A 25,807-nucleotide genomic window follows, 5' to 3' on the forward strand; every position below is an offset into this window, starting at 1 on the left:
CCTGTTTGTAGTACTTTATGATCCGCCAGGGGGCGATAATGCACTTCTACATGTAACAGTTTGATAATAGCAGAAGAAGAAAAGAGCCCAAAAGCAATAATCTAATTATTTCTGAGCACATAATCAAAGCATTCTTGTTGTTCTAGAGAATTTATCTACTCTGGTGACAGATCAGATTTCTACTTGCTGTGTTTCTTTAAGGGAGCTTTGTTTCATTTTTCTTCTTCTGCTCATTCACCTGACGTTTTCTTTAGTTGCTGCGTGTTTGAATAAAAACATAAAAAAGTCAACCAAACACATTATTTTTTTTACAAGTATTTCAAGTATCTGTTTGTTACAAAAAAGTTTATTCAGTTCAATTCAGTTTTAGCTTAGTCATGTAGAAAGATTAAATAAACAACATTCTAATACAACAGCAATTATATCACAATAAAGATGCTGGAAAAACAAATATAAAGTAGGACAATTACTGAACATAAAGTTTGTCAAAAAAATGGTAGGCCTTGATTTTTGATCGTTATCAAAGGTTTATGGACCCAAACACAACTTGACTATTGTATTTCACATTGTAAAATATGTGAATGACAAAGAACTTTGGAAAATTAAATAATGAAACGCCTGGATTTTTTGTGTGATAAATTAAACAGATTGGGATTTATAATATTGTTCATTATTTCTACAGATTAACGTCTACAAGGTAAAGAGAAGAAAACCACTGAAGGTTGTTCTATGATAACTGTCATCCCAGACTTGACCATCTAACTGTATGGCAACAAGATCGTTGACCTCTAACTGCAACACAGCTCCGTTGGACACATTATCCTCATATTCGTTCTCAGTAGGCAGGTCCCCTGCTCGAACGATGGGCTCTTCATTCTTGACAAGTCTCAACGCTAAATAGTCAGCATCAGAAGAAAGATGGCCTGTGAATCTGAAGTAATACACTCCCCTTACTGGTGCAGTGAAGTAACCTGAGACAAAGGCATCACAGAGCTACAGTATTCAAGTGAAGCAATTCAAAGCTTTTTTTTTCTAAATTAAAAGAAAAACACAAAGTGTACCTGTGATTGGGCTGTAGTGGTTTCCAATGTTGGTAAACACATTTTTATAGACGAGAGTGGTAAACTCATTGTAGAATGTGTTACCTTCACCGGTCAGCAGTAGAGAGGTGGAAAAAGCCACTTTGCTCACTGTAATTAAGATTGTGAAAACATCACATAGTTAAGTTTGACATCAAAAATGTATTGATTTTAATTTGCACTGTGGTCTTGAAATCCCAAGATAAAAATGCAGAAAAGCAAAGACACACGCCATGAAGATCTTAAACTTTACCTTCCTGTTTCTCCTGCAGCTCTTCCACATGAGCTACATTCACTAATAACTTCTCCTGTACAATGTTGAGTTTCTGCTGAGTTCCTGTGAGCTCTGCAGCTTCAGCTGAAGTGATTAAAAAAAATTATAGTAAAAGTATCCAAGGCACACATTTAACACACAAATTCTTCAGTCAGGGCACAATAGGTAGGTACCTTCTGCCTCCCTCTGCATCTCTCCAATCTGAGTCTCTGCTGCAGTCAGCCTGTCCTTCATCACTGTAAAACAGAAACACATGTAAACACAGATGCATGAGTGTACTAGTAAGGCCCAACATTATCCCAGTATACCTGTATTCTCCTCCTGCAGGATTAAACTTTACCTTCTTGTTTCTCCTGCAGCTCTTCCACATGAGCTACATTCACTAATAACTTATCCTGTACAATGTTGAGTTTCTGCTGAGTTCCTGTGAGCTCTGCAGCTTCAGCTGAAGTGATAAAAAAGATTATAGTAAAAGTATCCAAGGCACACATTTAACACACACATTCTTCAGTCAGGGCTCAGTAGGTACCTTCTGCCTCCTTCTGCATCTCTCCAATCTGAGTCTCTGCTGCAGTCAGCCTGTCCTTCATCACTGTAAAACAGCAACACGTGTAAACACAGGTACATGAGTGTGTTAGTGAGGCCCAACATTATCCCAGTATACCTGTATTCTCCTCCTGCAGGATGTGCAGCAGACTGTCGCTTGCTGCCAGTTTTGCTGACAGGAGCCTCAGCTCTGCTCCTTGCAGCACCACCAAATCCCGCAGGTTTCTCAGCTCCTCCCAGAAGTCTAGCTGAGGCTCCGGCTGTTCTCGATGTCCCTCTGACCTGGACACCCGAGTCTCATACACTTTAATAAAACCATTACGGCTGTGTTCTTCTGCCCTGTACAGATTACAGAGCAACAGGACAAAGAAGAAGATAGAAAAAGCTCTCATGATAAACCGTGGAGAATCAGTGGAGCATCGGTCGTCTTTCAGCTTGTGCTGTGATCACATTGAGCATAATGCGGGTTATATATTGATAGCATCAGGGCCAAACGTGTCCACCGCACTGGGAAACAGCACACCTGCTGCTTAGAGAAATGGGCGATAGAGCAGAGGTGAAAGGAGAAAGCAATCCTGTTTAGTTTTGATCCTCTCATGGAAATAAACTGTAACCAATTAGCCTCAGAAATTCTGTAATTACCAATTAAAGTCCACCTGTGTGTAATTCAGCCTCTGTATAATTCAAGCTGCTCTGTGGAGTTTTGCTGGACAAGAGAACATGGTAAATGGTTTGTACTTGTATGGCACTTTTAACTGGTTTGGCAACCCCAAAGGGCTTCACACTACAGTCAGTCATTCACACATTCACACCCTGACGGTGGTGAGCTATGCTAGCAGCTACAGCTGACAGACTGACAGAGACAACATGAAACACAATGAAGGCACACTCATGCTTTGGGGTAATTTTTGCCACAGATATAGAAAAGGATTATGGACACATGGATGGTATTAAATTAAGGGCAATACTTGGAGAAAAGAACTGACAACAATTGAAAAAAGTGTTTTTACAAGCAATTTTGATTCAACCTGATCTAATGTAGGCTATTTTTCTAAAAAGAATGGATAAGATATTTTTATATGTGCAAATTTGATAGGCATACTCCAAGAGACTTGGAACTGCATCTCAAACTGCAGCAAAAGGTGTTGACTGAGGTCGGTTTTTTTTTTTTTTTTTTTTTTTTTAAGAAAAGAAAACCATTCATCATTTTCTGTCCACTCCACAATCATGTTCAGTTATGTGCTGGTCAAATAAAATGTTAATAAAATACACTGACATTTGGGGAACTAACAGGATTATCAAAAAAGTAATATGAATAATAAATACTTTGCAAGGGACTATATAAGCTTTATTGTTCATATTAGCCTCTAGTGTGTTTTATGCTACATAGTAAAGATTTAATATAATTTTAAACAGCTCCAAATTATTCTTAAAAACCTACTGCAAAACAATCTACAAACTATAAACACTTCCAACAACTGCTAAATTATTCAGAGAGTTTTATTCAAAATATTATTTTCAGTTTAAAGTTTAATCTCAAGATCTACAGGTACGTTTGCAGCTGTTGGCTTCAAATCAACATTTGGAAAGCTGTTGCTCAATTTGATCAAGCATGGGAGTCATGGAAAAAGTTTAGACTTTCCAGAAGGAGAATCTGACCCAATTCACAGAGGTAAGGCCTTTTCTGTTTGGAATAACATGTTCTAAGCAAATGGGGCAAAGATAAGGGCTGTTTGGCCGCAGTAACAACGGACATGTTTGGCAGACACCCAGTGTTACGTGTAAACTATGATTTAAAAAAAAAGAAGAAAAAAAAAGAAAAAAGCTGAATTTAATATTTTTTGTGTGCAACAGCGGTCAGAAAATGTGGACACAAAATTGTATTAAAACGTTATTTACCTTATTTAGCAAACACAACACCTCCAGTCTGGCCTCTCACATACATTTATTATTGTCACCAAGAATAAAAAACTAAAATAAAAATAAAAACTTCTCGGATCATTAAGGTTATCCACAAAAGCCTCTCTTCCCAGTAGAGATGGTACACTGAACCTTCAGGATGTCAAAGTATCGTTTCTATTAGTGAACTTACTTTTGCTCAACTAGAAATTCATACTAGTTTTTAAAACACTCTATGATAAGTTCACATAAAAAGTGATTACTCTGAACTCTGAAAGTGAACTTTTCTGTTTACAAAACAGCTCCAGCTAGATGATGGTTTTATTTATATCAATATTTTCATTATATTTCTTTCTATTTCTCCGTAGTCTTTACAAAATAGTAGGAAAAAAGGGCTGGATTAGATTTTACTTATTGGCTGAATAGCGTGATGTAGCCACTCATTTCCCTAAATCGGTCTCTAATTGATTCCTAAGCCTCATAACGACTCTTCCACCAGAAGGTAAGCTTCAGGGCAAAGGGCCGGGAGGCAAACGGCACCGCAGGCAAGCAGAAGCATGGCGGGCTGAGTCAAAACCAAGCTGCGTCAGATTGGGTTGGGAAAACTGTGTTTGGTTGCACCTTAAGCTTTGTCACATTCATCTCTACTTTGAAGTTTCTGCCAAATTTTGCTTCCATGGTTGCATGTCGACCCAAAGTAAGAGACCACTCAGGAAATCCAACCTTTTTATTTAATTTACACTTTGGCCTCCAAAGATGAGAAACGTCCTGAACCAGACAGTGAAATGGTCCAGTTTGCTGATTGGTGAGCGCCAAACTGTAGCTGACATACCTAGATATCAAGCAGGGACAATAGCAAGCCGGGTCTGGTTTGCAAAATAATTTCCCAACCTTTGGAGCTTCAGTCTGCTCCCACCAGGCAGAGGTTTGTAGTCCGTCTACGTGGAAATCCTAACTGTAGAAAACCAGTTTTGATCCTGCTGCTTTAAATTAGCTTGATCAAATGTATTTTTTTTAGCAACACTAACGGGAAGACCAAAATCTTAAAACAAAGATTTGTTTTTTTATTGCTGTTTTCTGTTTCGTTTGAAAGTAGTTTTTGACGTTTAGCTGTTGCTTTGCTAATCTACTTTCTGCTGATGTTCTGCGTATCCTTTATATAATGTCCGCTCCTTAGTACAATCTGTTCGCACTATGTTTTGTTATCTAAGAACGGAGGTGCCGAGCTATCTGCTGTCTTGCTGTAAGATAAATTTACATACAGGTATTTAAAAAAATAACCTGAATCTAAAACTTTAACTGTACCAGAACCGAAAACCACATCCTGCCAGCTTCAGGAGGACTTTCAGTCAAATTGCAGCAGACATTTTCCGTCTGCCATATGAAGAGAAGAGCATGGGAGCTGTTCAAGGAGCGATCTAAATCAATTGTTTTAGTCAACAGCATTCTGATTTCGGACCAAATTAGGCACCCTAATTGGTTTTAATAGGTTTTCGTCTGGTGTTGGAAGCCACCAAACCCAAAAGTGGATTCCTCTCCTACATGATGTAGATTATGAGACTGATTAAGACTATTTATGTGCATTACTATAGGAAAAAAAAACACTTCAGTGTCATCAGCATACTGCTCAGAATGCTGAACTGAAATAAAACCAAAAATGGTTGCAGTAACAATAGTAAGCCTATTTTCTTGGGAATATGTTATGTTACAGTACATTTCAGGAAACATAAAGCTTATATTTCATCAACATTATTTATGAGCCACCCAGCAAACACACTAACAAGTGGAAAATTTCCACAGGTGTTTAACTTTTTTTTTCACTCAGCAACACAAATGATGACAGGTGAAGTCTCTTTCTCTTCTCCCCCCCCCCCCCCCTGCTGAGTGGATTTTGGAACGTGGGCCCCCTCTCAAAGGCCTCCCGAGGGTGCAAACGTATCCGCACTGTTCCTCGGGTTCGGTGAGAGATATTGTGAAGAGCAAGGGGGAAATTTCCCTTTCCAACAAGGCCATTATCTGGGCGGGCTTCTTTTTTTTTTTTTTTGTGAGTCATAAGCGCCCGCATCAGTGACAAGTTCAACAATTAGACAGAAATAACAACAAATCAAGCTGTCGTTGAAAAAAGGTTTCTTGAAGCGTATAAAGCGCCGTGAGTGACATGATTTACGCTGATTGCTGCTTGTGTTTATGAATACGAATATTGAGCAGCTGTCAGTCAGTATGAAACTGCTCTCAGCCATGTATTGCACGATTTACAGCGCATAAGCAGACAAGCATCAATCTTTTTTTTTTTTTTTAGGAAAACACTCCCAGCACACAGGTGGCATTCAAAACAACATAACCCAGCCGAGAATGTTGTCTTTAGCAAATAACAGCAAATATGTGTTTCTTTCTTTCTTTTTTTTAAGGTATTGCTTGATTTGATTTGTTACAGTCCTTAATGAATTTTGCTTTTAGTAACCAAAAGACTTGCGATAAAATCCTTTGCTTTGGGCATAAACACAAACAAATGTATATATCCCACAGAAGTTTTGAAGACGTGTCTTTTTGGAAAGAGAACACAAGGTTTTTCTGTTCTGCTGCCGGAGGGAGCAGAGATAAAGAGAGTAATAGTTAGACTGTGGTCACGTTGGTATGCAGACAGCCTTGAAAGCAGCACCGTACCTGTTGCATCTTGCAAATTCATTTGCTCAATATTGTGAAATTTCACCACTTAAATTGGGGAGCGACACAAGAGGGGCTGGAGGAGCCAGATGTAAATGATGTGGAGTTTTCAGGAAAAACGGCGTTGTTTTCCTCTCGTTGTAATCCTCACCATTAGTAATGGTGTCTAATTATTAAAAACGCAATTATAATATTTTGGGTGCTCAGGTGTGTCAAGTTACAATAAGATGATCTTTTATCATCACATGTGTTTGTTACAAAATACAGTCACATTTCACACCTTCTGGAGATGTTAGAAGTCTTAATTTGGCTTCAAAATGATTCGAACTTAACCTCAATTATACAAAAACACAAAGCCCAGATTACACCACCGGCATGCCCCATCAGACAAACATAACGGGAACATCACACATACACGATGTTGACTTACAATTCAAAGAAAATGTTTCTTACCGTGACTGTATGCAGACAAGGTAAGTCCATCTTTTGAGGACCCAAATGGAAGTACCAGATTAGATGCGTGTAAGACCTTTTTTATTAAGTAACAAAAAATTCATTTGTCTGTTTTTGATACCCGTTCATGCTTGCAGACTCATGGGAAGTGGTGCCTATCTCCAGCCATCGTCATTGGGCGGGAGGCGGGAGACACCCTGGACAGGTCATCTGTCCATTATAGGGCAACGCAGAGACGCAGCACAAAGCATCATACGCAGACACTTTCACTCCTGAGGGCAATTTAAAGACAACAATTAAGGTAGCGTACATTGTTGGACTACAGGAGGAAGCTGAAGTACATCTGAAAAATGCTTGCATGCACAAACTTCATGCGGAAAACCACTGGAGACCTCCAAAACCCTGGTTCACTACTTGGCTGCAACCCTATATAAAAAAAAGCATCTCAGCAGAGAAGCACGGTGGCGGCAGCATCATATTGTGTAGGTGTTGTTATGCGGGAGGGACTTGCACACTTAATAAAACAGATGGCATCATGAGGAAATAAGATTAAGTGAAAATATTGGCACAACCATCATCCAGGAAGTCAAAGCTTAGATCCAAATGGCTCTCTGAATGGGCGATGCCACACAGCTTATAGAAAAACAAAGTCAATGTTTGAGAGCTGTCATCACAAAGCCCTGATCTGCCATAAAATATTTGTTTGAAGGGCTGAAAATGTGTTTGCGTGCAAGGCAGCTAACAAACCCGACCCAGTTACACCACTTCTGACGGGAGGAATGGGACAAAAATCCAACTATTTGTGAAATGGTGGTGAAAGAAACATTTAAAAAGCTATTCTGGCAAATAACCAACAAGTATGCAAACTGCTAAATTTAAAGACAATTTAAGAAATCCCTGAAAATTGTCATTCTCACTTATCTGACATTTAGCAAATACCTTGAAACAGAACACGTTTAGTCAGATGTAATGTCAGACTGAAGAAAAAACTGTGCGTGTTAAAATCTGGTTGCAGCAGTAGCTCCTTCTTTAGCTTTGCCCAGGAAAAAGACAGACAGGGTGAATGTTTCATCTGTAGAGGGACGGTATTTCCCATTTCTGAGTTTTTCAGAAAAGATTTTCCAGCTTTTTTATGTATCATTAGAGAAAATATCAAAGTAAATAATTTTGAACATTTAAAAAGTAAAGTGAATAGTAACATTAAATCCATTTGTTTGTACCACATTGCATCCAAGAAATCCACAAAAAATATTTTCCACAGAATCCTTTACAAATTTATTCAGAATTTAAAATAATAAACTGAGATGAAGCTTTTTAGCTTAGATTTTCTCAGCTGCTCAACATCACAAATGGTATAAATGTGATAATAGTACTGGTTTTCAGCATTATTGATTGAGGAATTATTAAAATGTGAATGATGACCACAATACCTTCCACTTCTGCCTTCAAAGTATTGGAAAACGTTGCCTTATCCTGCCTGTTTTTAAGGTTTCTACTTTGGTTTTCACCTTTTCATTCAACAACAATTTAACCACCTGTAGACTAAATACCCTCGAAAGCTTTCTTACTCATTGTCCTACTTTTTCAATGCTTTGGGTGGTCAGCATGACTGGAAAAGCGCTATATAAGATCAGTGCATTTACCATTTACCACTTTATGAACAACCAATCAGAAAGCTTTTTTTTCCCTTAATTTTATTCAAACTGTTATAGAAGCAAATCAGTGACAAATGATTCTGGCCTGCTGACTGTTTCTCACTCGCTGCCTCTCCTAATTGCTGTGAGCAGCTTCCTGCATCTCCTCTGCAGCGACACAATTAGCCAGAGCTTTTTCACCTGTTCACATGCCTTTATATGCTGAGGCTCCACCGGCACATGATGCCAGATACATTTTATATTTTAGTTGGGAACAGATGTCCAGTGTTCATCGCCTGCCTTGCCTGTTTTTGACCAAGCCCTCGCTCTCTGAGTTTTCCCCCGTCTCGCCTTGCCCTCGCTCGGACACCCGATCGGCTTCTGTTCTCTGGACACGACCTGGACTGTTTTCACGACCGTGATCCCAGCCAAGCCCTTTGGAGTCTGTCTGCTCATCTCTTGCCTTTTTGTGTATGGCTTTATGGACCGGCTTGAATATCATTTTTACATTCCTTATTTTTACCTTCAAGCCAGAAAATTGTGCATTAAATATCATTACAAATTCATGGTTGGACATAAAAGCACAAAAGGGAAACAAAAAGAAGCCTTTCTGTATCTTAAACAGGTGGTGTCCGCTTCATAAAACTCGGACTTCTGGTTTTTACGGCATTTCGAAGTGTTTTACTAAAGCTGCTGACAATTAAAAGAAATAGAGTAAAGCTATCTGCTCAACTTTTCAGTTTATTTTGCTTTGCAGGAAAAAAAACTGCCTATGCAGACAACGGCCTAATAATATTGGGTCAGATTTTTTTATTGTATTGAATTTTTTTAGTTATGCATTAAAGTTATGCTTTCATTTGAAAATAAAGCAATCTGTGGTGTTGGGCATGGCCCCTAATGCTTCAGCACCTCCGCTCAGAGCAACACTTTGAAAATCCGTACAAATTAAACCAAAACCATCAAAGGGATTGCTGATATATAATCAGCGTGTATTGACCCATTCATTACAAATTGCTCACTATGTAGTCCTGCAGGTGAAAGCCTAATTTTAGGGAGCAGAAAACACAGTCGGTGGTGTCAGAAGTCACACATACCAAAGATGTTTTGCATTGCACGCTGTCAGAAAGGCGGTCGGCAGCGCCGAGCATCACCGTCTCTGACTCCTCTGCTGCTGGTCAGGAGGGCCCGCTGCCAGGGTTGTCGACCTGCGATTAGGACTCCAGCAAATCGTCCCACCCAGTGAGAACCGAAAGGGAGTTTCTCATCGGAGACCTCTGCTCCAGGTTTCTCTTTTTCCATGTTTTGAACCATGTTAATATTTATTATATATATAAAAGCATTTTGAACCCCACCAGCACATGCATTACAACCAGCTCTGTTCTCACAAGTGGAATATCAGATCAATAGAGCAATATCTCACTAACTCTGAGGAGATGACACTATGATAAGATGATAGGTTAAGCTATCAGGCGCCTCAGAGTGACAAGCAGCCTCGCATACCTTCCTTCATTTTCCTCTCAGGCGAATTCCTCTCTGTTTGTTGCACCCTCTGCAACTCCGCTCTCTTCTTCTCTGCTCTTGTAACTTCCACATCATCGCAAAGACGAGCACAAACACACCTGGGTATAAAATGTTTAACCTTTAAAAATGCATTTTGATCATTGCTCATTCGTTTTTGTTATCACTCGTGCACTTCACGCATCTCTAATTCACAGCTTTTTTCATTTTATGGATTTTTTTTTTTTTTTTTGGTATCATTTCATTTTATCAGGATGGTTTTCTCTTTTCTAAGAAAGTTACACACTCCACAGAAGGATCAATAATCCAGCCGCGGCTGTGGACCCACTGCTGCTTGATCCGATCAGAGTTAGTGAGATGCGATGGGAGGCCTGTATACTGTATGATGTGGCTTTGACTGCAGGTCGTTAGCCTCAGCTTTATCTAATGATGCATACTTCCCCCTGTTTATGACAGCCGGAGAAGAGGAGCGCTAGCCCGTGCTTGTCCGCTGCAGAGAATGCCCATTAATGCTTTCTTCCCCCTCAGGGGATGACCACCTGAGCTATCAAAGGCAAGCTTGTCTGTGACACCACCTTCCCCTTCCTCATCCTCCTCCTCCACCCCAAGCTCATCATCCCCAGCCCTCCCTTTGCGCCGACCTCCGCCCAAACTGTAGCCTATAGCTCCACCGCATAACTGGAGATGGCTGCTGGTTTCCCCTTTTAATGATGATGCAAATTTTGTACAAGACCATGATTATCATCCTAAAAATAGAGAAGGTGTTTTGCTAACGACACACCCAGGTCATGTTGTGTCTGATGTGTTTGGATCCCTTTTCCCTGATATTTGATAAAAAAATTCCCAACATCATTTTATTGGTAGAAGTTGAAACCAGTCCCACATGATCATTTAGCTTATTGTTTTATTACAATACTGACTATATGAACAAACCAGCGGAAAGATCCCACGTCGCTGGAGTTTATAGCACACTTCCTAATTAACGAGTTGATATGGTTACAGGATAATTGATTAATCTAATTCCACATTTCAATTGTTTCAAGCAAACTGAAAAAAAGGTCTATTTTTGGATCTGTTACCTTTTGACATGTACTTTTCACAAACTTTCACATTTTTCTTCACCTTTTTAGTAAATATCAGAAACCGTTGTATGTGTTTTTACACGCTTGAGATGAGATTGCAATAGGTCATGGCAAAGATCAGATTATTTGAACTTTAAACTGTGAAATGTTTCTACCAGGACAGCAGACATAGATCTATGATGGTACTTGTGAATTTAAATGTGTGACATTTGCTAATTTTAAATTCCCTCAGGAGAGCTCACAGCACAAATGTAATTGCTTTTAAAGGGGACATATTGTGCAAAATCCACTTTTTTAGCCCTTAAATACATTTTATTGTGTGCATGAAGTCTCTAGTAGTGCAGGAAATTGAAATGTAGTCAGTCCAGGCGCTGCGTAGATATCTTTATACTCTTTTTGGGTCATATTTTTCAGGCTATGCAGTTTTCTATTACATTTCTTTAACTATTGCGTCACAGTAGTTGGTGCAGAACTGCTAAACAAGGTCCGGGATTTCGGCACATCAATTTTGCAAATCCACCATTTTTATTTCTCAGAGTGGATTTGTAGTCTGAGCTGAAGGATGCTAACAAGTGGATAAGTGAAAATGTTTGGTTGTTCATTACACCGTCCCCCAGCAAACTACAAAAATGGCTGAACAGGACCTGGCATGGGGGCGGTGTGAAGTGTCTCGTTTAAATTTAAAGAGACAGCACCAAAACAAGGGTAAAACAAGGGTAAAAAAGGGGGAATGTGGAGGGAAAAATCCATCCATCCATTTTTCGACACGCTTATCCCTGCTGGGGGTGCTAGTGCCTATATCCAGCTGTCAATGGGCGAGAGGCGGGGTACACCCTGGACAGGTCCCCAGTCGGTGTGGAGGGTAAATAAACAAAGAATTGGAGTTCCACTTTATATACCTTAAATTAGTAATTGTAATGTTGAAAGAAAGAACTCAAAAGAATATGTCCCCTTTAATGTAAAATAAAACTAATTTAAATACCAACTTGACACAAAATCTGATTAAAATCAAATAATGAAATTAAAAAACTATATGAAACAATACTTAATTAAATCTGTCTAGTTTTAGATAATTGAGAATTTCTCCCAAAATGTGTCAGGAAATAACCTAGATAATATCAATTAAAGTTTTAGTTGAAGCTGTGTGTAAACTAATCCAGAGGTTTCCAAACTTAATGCCAACCAGGCCAAAATCACCATGTTTAAAGTTCACATTAAAAACATTAAAAACATAAAGAAATTATTGTGAATTTTTCTATTTTACCAGCTCAACAATGAGTTAGAGATGCCATCTTTTAATACAACAAAGTAAGTGTGATGTTTGCAGAAATTGTATCTTTAAATCTTTGTAGATCCAAAACAACAAAAGGTTCAAAGACCTTTGAATGCAGATTAATTTTCCTGTTTTGGGGGTTTGATTGTTTCTGATCTGCTGGACTATAAGGAAGGGCGGTGATTGGTTGGCCCGCATCAAAACGGAACGCTTGGGTCATATTTCTTAGTTTAATGAGGATGATGTCTAAAACTGCAGACTTGCCACATTTTTGTTTCACCCGCTCATAATTTTGCTTCAAAGCGTTTCAGCTGGAGCAGCGTGAGGTGAGGCGCTGGAATATAATTTCAATCTGACGAAAGCGAGGTTGTGGTGCGTTCGTTGTCTTCAAATCGGTTCTTCCCACAATCCGATGCTCAAATCCAGCTTTATTATTTATAGTTGTAGTAATATTAGCAATATTTCCAAAGGAAACACCAGCCACATCAGATGCCTCGCTGCAGCAATGAAAAGGCGTGAAAGATTTTAGGCCTGTTTTCCAAATTGCCACTACGTGTTCACTTCCATTTTGTCAGAATTAAGTCAGAATCTCCTGTAGGTGGACCTTAAATCTCTGACAGATGTGTGTTAATCTTCTCTTTCAGGGGTCCATAATTCTCTGTCCCCTAAGAGGCAGCACCACCGATTCTTGAGAAGATAAAACAAATTAGAGGGAAGAGCCAGTCAGTCCTGTCATGAACTGCGCATACCAGGAGTAGCGTCTCAGTCACAAAAGGGAAGCTGTTACCATGAGTCATGTCAAAGGGAAGGGTTGTGAAAGACGATGTAATTCATCGAGGTGAAGAGACAACTGATCAGGACGTGTGGCACGCATCATTACAGACAACCTTCCTGATTATTACAGCAGTACACTGCAAAAATTGAACTAAAAGTAAAATTTTCTAGAAATTAGTGTATTTTTCCTTGATTTGAGCAGGTAAATAAGACTATTTGCCAATGGAATAAGATTTTTGCACTTAAAATAATAATTAATCTCCATCTTATTTCAAGTGCAGAATAGCTAATAATGTTATTTTAGGGGTAAAAATACTCATTCCGCTGGCAAATAGTCTTATTTACCTGCTCAAATCAAGGAAAAATACACTCATTTCAAGAAAATTGTACTTACTTTTAGTTCCATTTTTGCCTTGTACTAGGAAGTATGTCTCGTGTGGAGATTATATTTTAATAGCATGATTTTGTTTAAATCTTATTTCCTTGAAGCTTTGATTACAGAGTACAATGCTATACTATTTTACTCCTGTAGGTGGAAGCGTAACACTTTGTATACAGTATTTGTCCTAGAGCCCTCGTCCATCCAGAAGCACAGAAATAATTCTACTTAATCAAATCTGTCTTTTAAAATCCATTATTTATTAACCATCAGTCAAGTTTTCCATAAGGCGTGAACATATATGGTAATAGTAAAGATATGTTTGTGCGTAATATGTCAAAACAGCAACAGATGTGTTTTAAGTATATAATATGCAGCATATTATACAATGTTTCATGAGAAATCTGAAGAAAGGACATTTTATTCATATAAAATATAATCTACATAACCCAAAAAATAAATTTTTGACTCTCAGTGATTCTTTCTTAATATTTTGCTGTAATATTTTACTAATGTCAGAATCCAGTATAACAATATGATACAACTACTATTTTTTATTTATTTTGCTCCATGCAAATGTATGTGACATTAAATTAACTTGTAAAACACAACTCACAGGCAGCAGTGCACGTTGGAAAGTAAGACATATAATGTTACAGTGGACGGAAATAATCTGGGCATAAATACAGAATATGTGAAGTATTTTGGTAATTTAGGTTCTACTTTTAGAGGCATTGAGTTATGCAAAATAAAAACAGAGGTTTCAGCAACTAACCCAGCATTTTAGGAAAAGATTTCCTGTAAATGTAAAATATAATCTGACAACATATCATAAAATAATATCAACTGCATCATCTATTGCAAGCTTATTGTAAAAATATAGTGTGTAATCTATTAAAAATTCTACTATTCTTGCAACAACATGTGCAAACTGTTCGAACCCATCACAACAGAGACTGGCATCGTTAAATATTGATCGGAAAAGTCATAATAGACTATATTAAGTTCCCTGCTGGCCTCAGCGCAAGCAGCCGTTAGAGTAAATTTGCTGTGATGAAGACATAGAGCCTGGCTTGGAAGGTTGTAAATTTCCCCTGCCTCCACAGTTTCATCTCCACAGTGATCAGAAAATCTCTTGGGCTCTGCACCTGTCGCTGTAAGAACACGGTGCCCGTGTAGGCATTCAGTTTCCTGGTGCTGAAGTAGTTCTCCTCGTTGCCCTGCGTGATAGTCACAATGACGTTGTCTCCAGAGTAGGCCGGGGCGGGGCCGATGCGGAAGATCTGAGCGGGGATGACGATGTTGGACTGGAAGCTGAGGTAGTAGTAGGTGATTCTCGTAGGAGAGTTCTGACACTCCAGGTACGTGGGACAGCTGATCCGTTCACAGCGCCTATAAGAGTAAAAGGAAGGAAAACTTTACTTGGAAAGGACCTTTGCTCCATTGAACAATTCAAAAATATTGTATAAATTAACATTTTTTTGGGGTTTTTTTTGCAGTGGGGAAGTGTAGATTAGATATAAGCAGTTAATATCCTACACACAGTAAATAGTAATCAAAACGACCTCACATTTGGAGAATGTTATGGAAACTGGAATGTTTACGTCAAGCTAACAACTATTTGGAGCGGGGCCTGTAAAACAAGACATGTCTAATATTTAAAACAACTCAAGCTCAAAGGTTCTTGTAATTTCACATGAGCATTATAATATATTATACAAGTATATATACACGTGTATGATATAAGCACTGTTGATTTGCAGCAACAAGTTCCTGGGTTTGAATCCCAGCCTGGGGCCTCTCTACATGTAGTTTGCATGTTCTCCCTGTGCATGCGTAGGTTCTCTCCAATTAACCTCTTAGGTTAATTGGTATCTTTTAATTGGACTTATGTGTGAGTGTGCATGATTATTTGTTCTGTGTGTCTCTGTGTTGCCCTGTGATGGACTGACGACCTGTCCTGCGTCGCCTCTCGCTCAATGACCGCTGGAGAAAGGCACCAGCCCCCACCAGACAAGTGGGAGGTATGGACAAGGGATGGGTTAGATATGTGTCACTTTTTACATAATTAAAACTTGTAGGGTTCAAACTGTGTAGTTAGGGTTAAATAATAGGAAGGTGTAAACTTCAAAAGGACGTCCTTAATCTCATGATTCTCATCTGGCACAAGAAGGTCCACTTCCACGTTCAGTACGCTCCAGCCTCTGTTAGTAAAATGTTCCTTTGTTTCAATGCAGAAAGATACATTGTCATAGGCTAGTACTGTTGGTGGTCGTAAGCCTGGCCACACTGGTCAGAAACGCTGTCCAAAATAACACCAAACTTCAAATGTAAGCATCTGTACGAGCAAACTACATACATAAGCTTCATCTTTTTGGGGAGAAACTTTTCATCTTTAGTCCAGAATTGAAGATGTTCCTTTGACTTTTGATCTCTTTAATGGTGACATTATGTCCACCTGCCTGCACAGCACGTGTATTACAGTGTTTTTGATTAGAATCCGACAGACTGTGTGGATCAAGGTTGTAACTTGGTTGTTACATCATTTCCAGGAACATGTTTCAACTTTAAGGCAAATTGAACATAGCTGTAGTAGCTGTTAGCTTGACTGCACCATGAAAACGTCTCTCGGATTCTCCAAACAGAGACAGCTCTGACTCCTGTTTGCTGCATGCAAATATTCAACCAACTCTGCATAACAAAAAAAAAAAAAGAAGATGCCAAGAATATCTTTCTTTATGGAAACAACAAATAACATTTTCTAGTATCCAAATAATGATTGCCATCTAACGTCAATGAGTTTTTAATGCCACTATGCTGCATTTTCTCAATCAGAATTGTGAACCGGGACTTTAAAATGTCGCCACAACTTACGTGTCTGTCACTTTACGGTAGTTTGGTGGACAGCTCAGAGAAAGGCAGCGGTACCCCCCTTGGATGTTGTAGCACTTCTCAGCCAGAGAGCAGTTATTAGTCCCCGTGGCGCACTCATCAACATCTAAACCACACAGTGAAAGCACCAAGAGGATTGGATTATTGCCAGGTGTTTGCCACAGGATGAGAAATTAAAGCAAAAAAAAAAAAAAAAGACAGCCCAACTGGAAGAAAGAAAAAAAAAAATCAAATTAGCAAGACGACATTTTTCTGGGCCAGTAAAGTTTTATAGAGTGTGTAATTATTTCACCAAAGTAAGACTACCAATTATATTTATCTGAGCAGAACCTTTACTCCATACTCTGTAAAAGGTAAAAAGGGTGCTGAGCAATTTCTAAAATCAATTTCAGAGAAGAACTTAATGAGGCAGGCTGGTTAGCTGCTGCACAGCGGAGAAATTCAAGTTGGTTGTCGGGGGGGGGGGTGATAAATTCACTTGCCTCTGCAAGATCGCCCATTTGGAGACATGGTGTATCCGTAATCGGGACAGGCACACCGGTAACTGCCCGGAGTATTCACACACCTGTAGGTACACAGGTGGCCAATGCCCTGGGAGCATTCGTCGATGTCTGGGTGACAGAGAAGATAAATTCAATGAAATTAAAACATGAATCATGAATTTGATGCTTGAGGTGCCCACCTTCACACGTGTGCCCGTCCTCCCTGAGGTAGAAGCCCGTTGTGCAGTAGCACTGGTAGGAACCGTAGATGTTGGCACACTCCTGACTGCACGGGCTAGCCAGACACTCATTCACATCTGCAGATTGGAAGTTAAAGCTCATTAGTGTCACAATTCACTTGTTCAAAAGGATCTCTGTTGTTTACAACATCACATACGAACAAGATGTTGTACTGAGGCAGTTATACTTTAGGCTGTGTTCGTGCTTCGAGGCCTTGCCGTCTAATAACCATCAAACGACCGATCAAACTTCAGAACCGGCTTTGCCCTTTAAGCCACACTGTTTGTGAAAGTAAACAAGCCCGCTGTCCAGGCATGCATATTTTCACACACAAATCTACACCAACAACAACTAAAAAAAAAAAAAAAAAAAAACATGCAGCAACATGCACACACACCCAAGCCGACTGACATTAACAAAAACACACCTTCACAGTTCTTGCCATCAGCAGATAAGCGGAAACCAGAGGTGCACGAGCATTCGTAGGAGCCCGGGGTGTTCTCGCAGGTCTGGGCACACAGACGGCCTGAGTAGCGCCAACACTCGTTTATATCTGAGGGGAGGGAGGACCATCGTCATCAACCTCATACCTTGGAAAAAGGGCACTTTATGCATATTGGCACCCATGCGTGCAAGTGCGTGTGCTAAAGACAGGACGTGCCTGTTAGTGTCGCGGACAAACGTGTGTAGGTGTGAGAACCATCGGTCTGCTGATAGTCTAAACACTTCGGTGGAGTGTATTATTATTATTATTATTATGAGAATCCCGACAAAGTGAAACATGTGCAGAGAGAGAAGCAGCAGCGGAGTAAAGAGATGTGATCCGTAATCCACTCTCCTCTTCAAGAGAGAGGGGGCGGAGCTGCTTCAGAGTTACAATAAAATACAACAAGCCCAGAGCAGCTTGACTATATGTGATAGATAGGAGTGAAAAAGTCATTAAGAATTAAACGTTACAAAGAAAGAAAAGAGTAAACAGAAGCTAGAAAGAATCCTGATGGAAATTTGACGCTGACACAAAATGCATTAACTTTGGTCCTTAAGCCGTGCACATGTAATACCTAGAACAAGGCAAAGCAAGACTTTTATTTTGAAAAAGCAGACATTAACAAACATGTTAACCTGAGCAAAAATGATCGATCACGCTAAAGTTGGGTATTTCACTAATATGCTATTGGAAGCTAATAAGCTATTAATAGGATGTTCACTAACCGTAGATAACACAATCTACAATACAAAAAACATCTTGGAAATTATAAATGGCTAAAATAGTAAGATTAACATGCTGTCTAATATAATCTGAAAAGTTTAATAATATGTCGTGAGCTATTAGCTAACAATAGCTACTATGAACTAATATGCTAACAACAGCTTAATAATGTTATCTTTAGCTAAAATGACAAAATTAGTAAGTATGTTAACATTATCATGTTACTAAATAGATAAAACATCATGAAATAATTATCTACTTGAATAAATAAAATACAAATATTCAAAGTGACTGATTGTGAAATAACTGAACAGTTTTTAAACATGGATTAAAAACAGATATCATACTTAGTACATTATCAGTCATCAACAACAACAAGTAGTGTTATTTGTATTATCATTTGTATTATTATTTGTATTGGTAGTGGTACGGTTGCTTATGTGTAAATACATATTATTAATAATATTATTTGCAAATAAATGAATAATATCGGAAAGAAATATATAAATTGTTTCACATTTCCCTATCTACAACAACTTTTTTTAGTTACCTTTCTTTCCTTCTATGTCTTTTTAAATACATTTCGTATATGTTGTTACATAGTTTTAACATTAGCTAAAACACTAATGTTAGCATCTTAGCTTACACTACCGTGTGGCTAACATTAAAAAGCTGCCATGTAAGTCATTGCTGGCAACTCAGCGCAACTGCTCTGCATTCATTGCTACGACAGGTAACAATTAGAAATTAAGAGGCAACCCTAAACTAAAAATAAACAAATGCAGAAATGGTTAAATTAGTTCTTTTTAAATTGGCAAATAATGTTCAGCATACCTACGCACATCCTCCTGTATGAATCGTACTGGTACCCAGTCTGGCACTCACAACGATAAGAGCCAGCCATATTGTGGCATAGCTGTCCCTCGGCACATCGGTGCAGGCCACTCTCACATTCATTCACATCTATTAGGGTCAAAAAGGTACAAAAAGACGTCAAACTCACAACAGCCAAATAGCACTAAACATAGAGCATAATTAAAATGGTCTTTTTAAAGGTGATAAAAATATAAAGATTTTCTCCGGTTTTATCCAAAAATGTGTAACTGATACACTCAAACACAATAAAAACAGAGAACTGACAATAAAACAGCAAATATATATATATATATATATATATATATATATATATATATATATATATATATATATATATATATATATTTCTCTCTCAACTTAGAAAGATGCTAAACCTTTTGTGCTATGTGAACTTATCACACATTCAGGTATCTACAATAAAATGCCAAATAATAACACAATCCTCTGTTAATTTTTTTTTTCACCTATGTTTTATTTATCAAGGAAGTGACCATAATATAATTATGACTATTACTCAAGTTATCTTCAAAACAATTATTGCAAAGGACCAAACTTGAGCTTTCCTGTCCAAAAAGTATTCACTTTTGAGTTTGCTCTCAGTTACATGTTTGAGTTAAGCAAACTAAACTATTAAAAAATTAATACACAAATAATTAATACATATGTGTATAATTAATACACATATGTATTCAATCCCCTTTACTCTGATGCCCCTAAATACAATCTGCGCAATCAGTCATCTTTAGAAGTAAATGGTAAAACCAGTCCCCCCTCATTATAAATAAAGTTAAGGTCTGAAGTGTTTGTTAGATGACATTGTTGAACAAACGTGCACGAGGAAAAGCAAGAAACTCCCCCAGAGAGTTCAGGGGAAAAATTATACAATGGTTTAAAGCAGAGAACGAGCATCTGAAGCTTTGAACGTCTCACAAAGCACCGATTAATCCATCTTCTGAAACACAGCCAGCAAAGGCTGTCCAACTAAACTGGCAGGCCAGGCAAGCCAAGCGTTAACCAAAGAAGAAGACAAGAAACATATGGTAACTGTGTAGGAGCTGCAGAGACCAAACTGCTCAGGTGGTGGGGGAACAACTATTAATGATGCACTCCATAATTGTGGCCTTTCTGGAAGATACCAAGAATAAACCCACTGCCAAAAAGAACCTGACATTTGCAACAAGTAATGTAGAGGATAAGGGGGTAGGCACGTGGAGAAGGTACTCTGGTCAGATGAGACCAAAATGAAACAAAAAAATTGCATGCGTGCCGAAAGACTAACACAGGACATCTCCTGAAGCACACCACCCCCACGGTTAAACGTGGTTATGGCAGCACGCTGTTTTCTGTGGTCTGACTTTATTGGGGAGATGCATGGAGATACACACAGCCCTATTCTGGAAGCAAATTCGTTTAGAGGCTGTAAAAGACTCAAGACTGTCCTTCCAGAAGGCAATACTAAAGACAGACTTGCAGAAATAATTAGTGAAAAGTAGTTATACCAAGTGTTGTTTCAGAGGTGCTGAACCAACATTTTTTATTTGTTAAAAAACCCCATCTTATTTCATTAGTATCTGTGGCATCTCTGCATTTGGGGCCAGTGGGGCCAGGCCCCACCAGATGTCACTGTGGAGCTCTATGTTCACAATAATCAGTGGGACATGATAGTTCTTTATAAAGTAATATTGTAAAAAAGACAGATTCCCTTAGCAATAATATTCTGTTATAAGCATTTGTGTCTATAAATTTAAGTCAGCCAGAAAACTGACCAGCTCAGCAGGCTAAATCTTGATATTGGGGCCGGCCCACCAACGTTAGTTATAATGAACACCTGAAATCGAGCATTCCCAACGTGCTCTCAGTAGACACCCGTGGGGCACAAATCCTCTGGCCCCAAACTCAGATATTCCAGTCAAAATACTTGAATTGAACACGTTACGTTTACATTCTGCTGAATAGTGTGAGCCATCTAGGCAAGGCACATTTTTTGTATAGCACATTTCAGTACAAGTCAATGCAAAGTGCTTTACATAATTAAAATATAGGAAAATAAAAACAGAACAAGAGCAAGCAAAAAAAAAAACTAAACGACAACAACAAAAAACAAACAAAAAAACAGTTGGAATAAAATGTAGGAAAATTGAAACAAAATAAAACAGCAAAAATGGAAACTAAAAGCAATTATCAATCTAGTGCTGGTTGTACTTGTTGGCTCATTGAAGGATTGATGTGAATCTTTTCTGTTCAATAAATGAACAAGATGAGTGAACCTTTATAATTTTATGTATAAAAATTAAATTACATTTAGCTAATATCATAATGGATTTTCCAGTGAGTTGGTTTATGCTAATGTATCTGTTTAATTTAGCAGGTTGTATGTTTAATTGTATGTTTAATTTCTCAGGTTGTATATGCATCACAAAAAAATGTGTTGCTGCAACTTATGCCAGAGACACCAACAATTACTATTAATAATTTTCTCCTTCCTTCCTAACGATGTACTTTGTATTGGCTTATCACATGAAATTCCAATAAAAAACAACAATAAGATTTGTGGTTGTGGTGACAAACGTTGGGGAAACTGAGGGCTGTAAATGCTTTTGTTAAGCGCTCTGCATGTGTTCCTAAGAAAATAATCTGCTGTTTTTTTCTGCTGTTTTACTAAGACTTTGAGTCTGGTCACCAGACCTGACAACTCTTGGATCTTGTGCAAAGGTTGCAAATCTTACCGACACATCTGGATCCATCGGGGCTGGTATGATAGCCACGGCTACATGTTATCTTCCTGTTGCACATGTATGACCCCGCTGTGTTGGCGCAGGTAAAGCCTGAACCGCACGACTGGGTCAAAGTAGCACACTCGTCAATATCTGGTATGGAGACGTAAACAGAGGGAGAAATAATGGAGAGGAGAACAGATAATGAGATGAGAGCCGTGTAGCCACGCAGGCCAGTAATGAGAGACCAGGGGGCATTACTTTAGCCGCACCGCGCTGTTATATCAAAGCAAAACAAACATCACACAGTCACATTCCCCTGGACAGCTTTGTTGTTGCACTTTCTCCAGTTTGTCATTTCTCAGAGCACTTCTTCTACAGTCCTTTTATAGAGGCGTCTGCTGCCTTGACATGCCCAAGTTCCTGCCCCTGGGGCCTAATTCCACTGCATCAGTGTGTACTGGAGGAGGACAGAGGATTGGCTTTTATCCACCCCCTCTGCAACCCCTCACAGCTACATCTCTGATCTCCTGTCTGTGTGGCATTTAACCCCTCTGCCACTGCACTGCTACTGATTCGTCTGCATGGCGTGCAATCGTGCATCGTCGCAGACGGTGATTCATGTGTGGGGAAATAGCAAATAAGATAAGGAATATCATAATGCTGCATGTCATGGGATTTCAACACAGTGCAAAAAGTATTCTGGCCCCTTAGTCTGATTTATAAGCTTTAATTAATCCATCCATTTGTAAAGAATGCCTTTCTCCCTTTTTCATTATATTTTTTTTTAAATCTGACCATCACCGTCAGTGACCAACTAAGATGACAGGAATTGAGTGTGAGACAGAGGTTTTTTTTTACCTATGCAGTTGCCCTGCGTGTCCCGCTGAAAGCCTGCAGGACAGAGAGGTTTGGAGTTGCACCTGAATGAACCCTCTGTATTCATGCACACAAGCCCGGCTCCACAGTTGTGGCTTCCCGTCATGCACTCGTCGATGTCTGCAGTTGAGCAGCGACAGACAAATGAGAACAGAAGAAAATCGTGAACCGCAAATAATTGAAGTGCATGTAATGCAGCATATTTCCACTGGGTGGCACTGTCGTTCAGGAGCAAACTGCACTTTAACAGGCTCCAAAGCATTATATTTACAAATCAATCTTAATCCAATTAAAATACACTGAGTGAGATTGTATTTTTTTTTTAATGTGATGCATACGGCTGATAAATCAACATAACAGTGGTCCCACGCATCATTCTTTCCCTGCAGCGTGGCATTGATGAATGCAAAAGGCTCCACCAGAATTATCCACCACCTGTATTCTGGAAGATTTATGTTTTGTAAATCAATCTTCCTCATCTGTTGCTGAAGTATAATTTGAAACCTTGAGGCGTTGGGTGGAAAAAAAGGTTATCATGTTTCTGTGTCGGACGTTGGCGAGCTTGCAGGATTTTAGCACCGTAGCAGCAGTAAAGAAATCTAAATTAGCTGCAACAGGCAGACCTTCACATATACGACTGCTTGTCAGGAGCAGCAGAATGGGCCTGGGCCTTTTTCTGTTGACTCAAAAACAAAAAAAAATCCCCAGCCCCACCATGCTCACTAGGCTTCTTGACTAGAATGCCAATTGAGCATCACACAAATTAAGACAGAAAAATAAACAAGACACAAGTTAAAAGACTAACAGAAGGGCAAACTTAATACATAAAAAAGAAAAGGATGTTTGCAATATTTTGATAAATCTATCTCTGTTCAAATTCTTTTATTAGCATACATTGAATGTCCATACAGCAGGGCATGAAAATAAGAAGTGATGTAGCCCCAATGATAAAGACAGATATACCTTTCTGACATATTGTCAATGAGGCTTTTTAAATACCATGATTACCTGATTAAATAAGAGATTATAGGTAAATGAGACTGATGAAAAGAGAAAGTGAGAAAAGGCTTTTAGTAAACAAAAAAAAAACATCATTTCGAGTTTGATAAAAAAAATATCTATCTAGGAAAAGAGTAGCAAAACCATATAATAAAGGCCACCACCTAATTATGTGTCAATAGCAGTTATATTTATACAATACATTATATAAATCTATAATAATATGACACAAAATGTAGAGAAATTGGTGTTTGGTCGAATGTTTTTTGTTGTAACAATGCTTCTTGAACAATAAATCTCATACTATTGGAAAGATTGTTTTTTGTCCCTTTAAATGGTACCATATTTCTAAAGAATTATGCATTTGTGGGCTGAGCAGAACCAGTATTTGTGGCATAGCAAACACATATGGGTCTTTCCTCATTTTCCATGGTGAATCCAAGGGCTAGGTAGGCTTTGTCATATTTTCAGATCTTGTTGTGTTTGTGTGGGTTACCCCCCCCATTTGTTTTTCCCTCCACTGACACACCCTGTTTTTTTTGTTTTTTTTTAGCTCTGAACAGAAACTTCTCCATGTTCAGAGTAGGCTTGAGCCAGAAGACCTGAGTGGTGTGGATGGTTGATGCACTAATAGACTGGTATCCCACAATCCTTTGTGTGACCTGACATATAAGCACAGCCCACCTCACAGGAATGAACAAAAATGGTGCGGTGAGAGGAGAGGGCACACTTTGTAGCTCATTTTCGGAAGACTGTAGATCTGGATTGGACTAGAATCAGCCATGTGCGTGTCCATAGCGTCATGACGTCGGAGTTAAAGGTTGTCCGAAATCGGCACAGGAGTCCCAAGCTCCTTTCCTCCCCACGACAGAACTCTTACTGTTGACCACATGAAAGGTCAAGGAACAGCACCAAACAGCCTGGCACCTCCTCCTCAGGCTGGTCACCAGCTTGGTCACACTCTGGTGTGGGATTGATTCCCATTTTTCAACCCCAATTTGTTACAAGTCAGGCAATTTGGTTGTGTAGGTCACTGTGGCATGAACAGTGCCACAGCACACTGATCCGACAAGTATTTGGTGAGGTGTATGTCAGGACTGCAGGCAGGCCTTTCCCTCTCTACACTCTCAAAGTGTGAAAGTAGCCTCTAATAAATCCTGCACTGTCTGGCTGAGCGCTGACATCTTGGAGGGCAGAGTTCGGTCTCTAAGAGGAGCGGTCTGGGACTACCACTGGTAGCATATCATCTTAAAATCCCTCTGCTTTGAGATCGCTTTGATTGATGACAAACTTTGTTTTCCCAGTGAGGGAGATGCTGATGCTGCCCCGCTCTGTCTGACTCCACTCCATCTTATAGGCTCGACCCACATACTCAACTCTGTGGCCTAACCCAAAAAATGTATTTTCCTTATGAATGTGGCACCATTTAGGGGGGGAAATAAACAGGTGTTCCAAATGATTTACTGCCAAGAAGCACTGTTGCAACACAGACAAAATGGACCAAACATAAATTCCCTTTATTTTTGGGCTAGCTTTATTTCCAGCTTATTCTGGGGGATTTGAAGGAGTTCCCAGGCCAGACGCGATGAATAAATTCATCAAACGAGTTCTAGGGCTGTTACAAAACATGACTGGATATCCTTCAAAATAAGATGCCAACTAATCCCCCTGATCATATGTACCCACACTCTATTCTATCTAGTATGTCGTTTTTTTTCAGTGATGTTCTATATCTCCAGACCATAGATGAGGGGCAGAACACAGATGGACCAGTAAAGCTGAAGCTTTTCGGCTGAGCTGTTCCTAGTCCTCCTATATATATATATATATATATATATATATATATATATGTTTCTCTCCAATTTATTACCACTCATAAATGAGAAATAATGAAGCTTGAACTCTTCCATTTGAAGCAGAGAACCAGGTTTGACCGCAAT

At 39.1% G+C, this 25,807-nt stretch overlaps 2 protein-coding genes across 6 annotated transcripts in view; both read right to left on the reverse strand.

The window, feature by feature from the left end:
• Positions 1–338: 338 nt before the first annotated feature.
• Positions 339–2,424, reverse strand: LOC105932280. Of its 3 annotated transcripts, none has more exons than XM_036137225.1 (7): positions 2,018–2,424; positions 1,883–1,945; positions 1,694–1,798; positions 1,527–1,589; positions 1,333–1,437; positions 1,062–1,190; positions 339–893 (listed from the first exon to the last, which is right to left on the reverse strand). In XM_036137225.1, the coding sequence occupies exons 1-7, from the start codon at positions 2,289–2,291 to the stop codon at positions 691–693; spliced, it is 942 nt and encodes a 313-aa protein (XP_035993118.1). In that variant the 5' UTR covers positions 2,292–2,424; the 3' UTR covers positions 339–690. The 3 variants fall into 3 exon arrangements, with proteins under 3 accessions (XP_035993118.1, XP_012726817.3, XP_035993149.1); XM_012871363.3 differs by having other exon boundaries at positions 339–971; positions 2,018–2,422; XM_036137256.1 differs by having other exon boundaries at positions 784–931; positions 2,018–2,423.
• Positions 2,425–13,814: 11,390 nt separating this feature from the next.
• The window catches only part of LOC105932300 (fibulin-2), a 43,838-nt gene continuing 31,845 nt past the window's right edge, over positions 13,815–25,807 (reverse strand). For all 3 annotated transcript variants that reach the window (XM_012871394.3, XM_036139267.1, XM_036139250.1), the window contains 8 exons: positions 22,851–22,988; positions 22,002–22,142; positions 19,234–19,362; positions 17,617–17,742; positions 17,150–17,266; positions 16,950–17,078; positions 16,450–16,573; positions 13,815–14,967 (listed from right to left, as the gene is read on the reverse strand). In XM_012871394.3, the coding sequence (XP_012726848.2) occupies positions 14,610–14,967; positions 16,450–16,573; positions 16,950–17,078; positions 17,150–17,266; positions 17,617–17,742; positions 19,234–19,362; positions 22,002–22,142; positions 22,851–22,988 (1,262 nt within the window). In that variant the 3' untranslated portion in view covers positions 13,815–14,609. The remainder of the gene's footprint in view (positions 14,968–16,449; positions 16,574–16,949; positions 17,079–17,149; positions 17,267–17,616; positions 17,743–19,233; positions 19,363–22,001; positions 22,143–22,850; positions 22,989–25,807) is intronic.

The sequence above is a fragment of the Fundulus heteroclitus genome, chromosome 1, assembly GCF_011125445.2.
Source record: "Fundulus heteroclitus isolate FHET01 chromosome 1, MU-UCD_Fhet_4.1, whole genome shotgun sequence".
Taxonomy (NCBI): domain Eukaryota; kingdom Metazoa; phylum Chordata; class Actinopteri; order Cyprinodontiformes; family Fundulidae; genus Fundulus; species Fundulus heteroclitus.